Source organism: Mandrillus leucophaeus, unplaced genomic scaffold (genome assembly GCF_000951045.1).
Source record: "Mandrillus leucophaeus isolate KB7577 unplaced genomic scaffold, Mleu.le_1.0 Scaffold526, whole genome shotgun sequence".
NCBI lineage: Eukaryota > Metazoa > Chordata > Mammalia > Primates > Cercopithecidae > Mandrillus > Mandrillus leucophaeus.
This window is the reverse complement of record NW_012105653.1, coordinates 659,038-661,556: the sequence shown is the minus strand read 5'-3', so window position 1 is coordinate 661,556 and position 2,519 is coordinate 659,038. Positions and strand designations below refer to the sequence as shown.

The following is a 2,519-nucleotide window of genomic DNA, read 5'->3' as shown; positions in this document are numbered from 1 at the left end:
AAGGCTGCAGAACAAGTCTTTAAAAATCACACAATTTGCCGGGCGCGGTGGCTCAAGCCTGTAATCCCAGCACTTTGGGAGGCCGAGACTGGCGGATCACGAGGTCAGGAGATCGAGACCATCCTGGCTAACGTGGTAAAACCCCGTCTCTACTAAAAAACACAAAAAAACTAGCCGGGCAAGGTGGCGGGCGCCTGTAGTCCCAGCTACTCAGGAGGCTGAGGCAGGAGAATGGCATAAACCCAGGAGGCAGAGCTTGCAGTGAGCCAAGATCCGGCCACTGCACTCCAGCCTGGGCAACAGAGCGAGACCCCATCTCAAAAAAAAAAAAAAAAAATCAAACAATTGAAATTATATCAAGTATCTTCTCTGACCACAATGGAATAAAATGAAATCAATAACAAAAGGAATTTTGGAAACTACACCAACACACAGAAATTAAACAATACGCTCCTCAATGGCCAGTGCATCATTGAAGAAATCAAGAAGGAAATTTTAAAATGTTTTGAAACAAATGATAATGGAAACACAACATACCAAAACCTAGTATGTACTAGACACAGCAAAAGCCATACTAAAAGCTATAGTGATAAGTATTAAGAGTTTACAGCTATTAGTGCCTACATCAAAAAGTAGAAAAACTTCAAATAAACAAGCTAATGATTCATCTCACAGAGCTAGAAAAGTATGAGCAAACCAAATCCAAAATTAGAAGAAAAATAATTAAGATCAGAGCAGAAATAAATGAAATTTAAATGAAGAAAACAATACAAAGGATCAATGTAACAAAAAATTGGTTATTTGAAAAGATAAATAAAATTGACAGGCCAGGCATGATGGCTCATGCCTGTAATCCCAGCACTTTGGGAGGCTGAGGCAGGCGAATTACTTCAGTCCAGGAGTTCAGGACCAGCCTAGGCATCGGCGCAAAATCCCATCTCTACAACAACAAAAACACAAAAAGCAAAAAATTAGCCAGGCCTGGTGGCATATACCTGTAGTCCCAGATACCTAGGAGGCTGAGGTGGGGGGTTAGCCTGAGCCTCAGGTGGATATCTACATCCAAACCTCACACCATATATGAAAATTATCTTGGAATTGATCAGAGACCTACATGTAAAACCTAAACTATAAAACTTCTAGAACAACACATAGGAGAGAATCTGTGTGACCTTGGGCTTGGCAAAGATTTCTTAAACTGAACATAAAAAACATAAAATAAAAAAGAAAAATCAACAAATTGGACATCATCAAATTAAAGTTTTGCTCATCAAAAAACATTATTATGGAAGTGGAAAACCTTGGCGTGGGAGACCGTATCTGCAAAACATACACCCAAAAAAGGACTCGCATCCAGACACGTAAAGAACCCTTCCCAAGAAGACCAGCAACGCATTTTTTCTTGGCAAAAGACTAGGACAGACACAGCTTCGGACCCCAGCCTCCCAGCCTGGCTCTCCTCCCTCCACTCTGTGTGACGCGATGGAGAAACGGCCCTGCCTGACCACCCAGACGCGCCCTCCCCACAGCTACCAGCTGCACTGGGGGCCCGCCCAGGCGTCCCCGCACCTGGCCATACCGTTGAGGTAGTAGCTCCTCCTGGTCCTGTCCCCGGTGGGCAGGCTGCTCTCCGAGAAGCACACCTTCTTAGGCCGGACCATCTCCCTGGGCTCCAGCAGGGTCTTGTCCACCAGGGAGTCTTGCAAGGGGCTCAGGAGCGGGGACAGCTTCCTGTCGGTGCCTCGGTGGCTGTGCAGCTCCGGGGGACTGAGGAAGGCCTTGAAGGGTGACTGGGAGGGGGCTGCGCAGCCCGGGGAGGTGTCGTCCTCGCTGGACAGGGGGGCATGTGAGCACAGCAGGTCCTCCAGGGAGGATGTCTGCAGCTGGGAGGGCGTGTCGGCAACACTCGTGAACCTTCCGAAATCCGGAACTGAGGTGGGGAGGAAAGGGGTGAGAAGTCAGGCTGATGCTCCTAAAACATTCCTGAGAAGTACAGAGAACATGGTAACAAACTGTATGCACCCCACCCCAAGCTTCAACACCTGCTGGGGTTTCCCTGGCTTCAGAGCATCCTCCTTCCCCTCAGGCCTCAGGTGCAAAAGGAGGAGCTGGATGTGGTGAAGTGGCCACAGGTGCCCATCCTGCCCGTGGGAGCGCAGCAAGTGGGCAGGCCTCCATGTGCCTCCTGCCTGCCTGTGCGCCCATACACACTGGAGAATGACTTCTATACGCTCCTTAAATTGTACATAAATGCTACCACCCTACACATTTTATTCTGCAACAGAACTTTTTGCTGCTGCATTATCTCTGAGATGTATCCACGTTGAGCCGTCTGGTAGCTCCCTGGTTCATTTAACTGTTTCCTGGGCCGGGCGCGGTGGCTCAAGCCTGTAATCCCAGCACTTTGGGAGGCCGAGGTGGGTGGATCACAAGGTCAGGAGATCGAGACCATCCTGGCTAACATGGTGAAACCCCGTCTCTACTAAAAAATACAAAAAACTAGCCGGGCGAGGTGGCGG

The 2,519-nt window shown here is 48.6% G+C and overlaps 1 protein-coding gene across 1 annotated transcript in view; it reads right to left on the bottom strand.

Annotated features, from left to right (window-relative positions):
- Positions 1 to 1,529: 1,529 nt before the first annotated feature.
- SPATC1L (spermatogenesis and centriole associated 1-like) overlaps positions 1,530 to 2,519 on the bottom strand; it is a 14,700-nt gene continuing 13,710 nt past the window's right edge. Inside the window, exon 2 of the mRNA XM_011996845.1 lies at positions 1,530 to 1,930. Coding sequence (XP_011852235.1) covers positions 1,530 to 1,930 — 401 coding nt within the window. The remainder of the gene's footprint in view (positions 1,931 to 2,519) is intronic.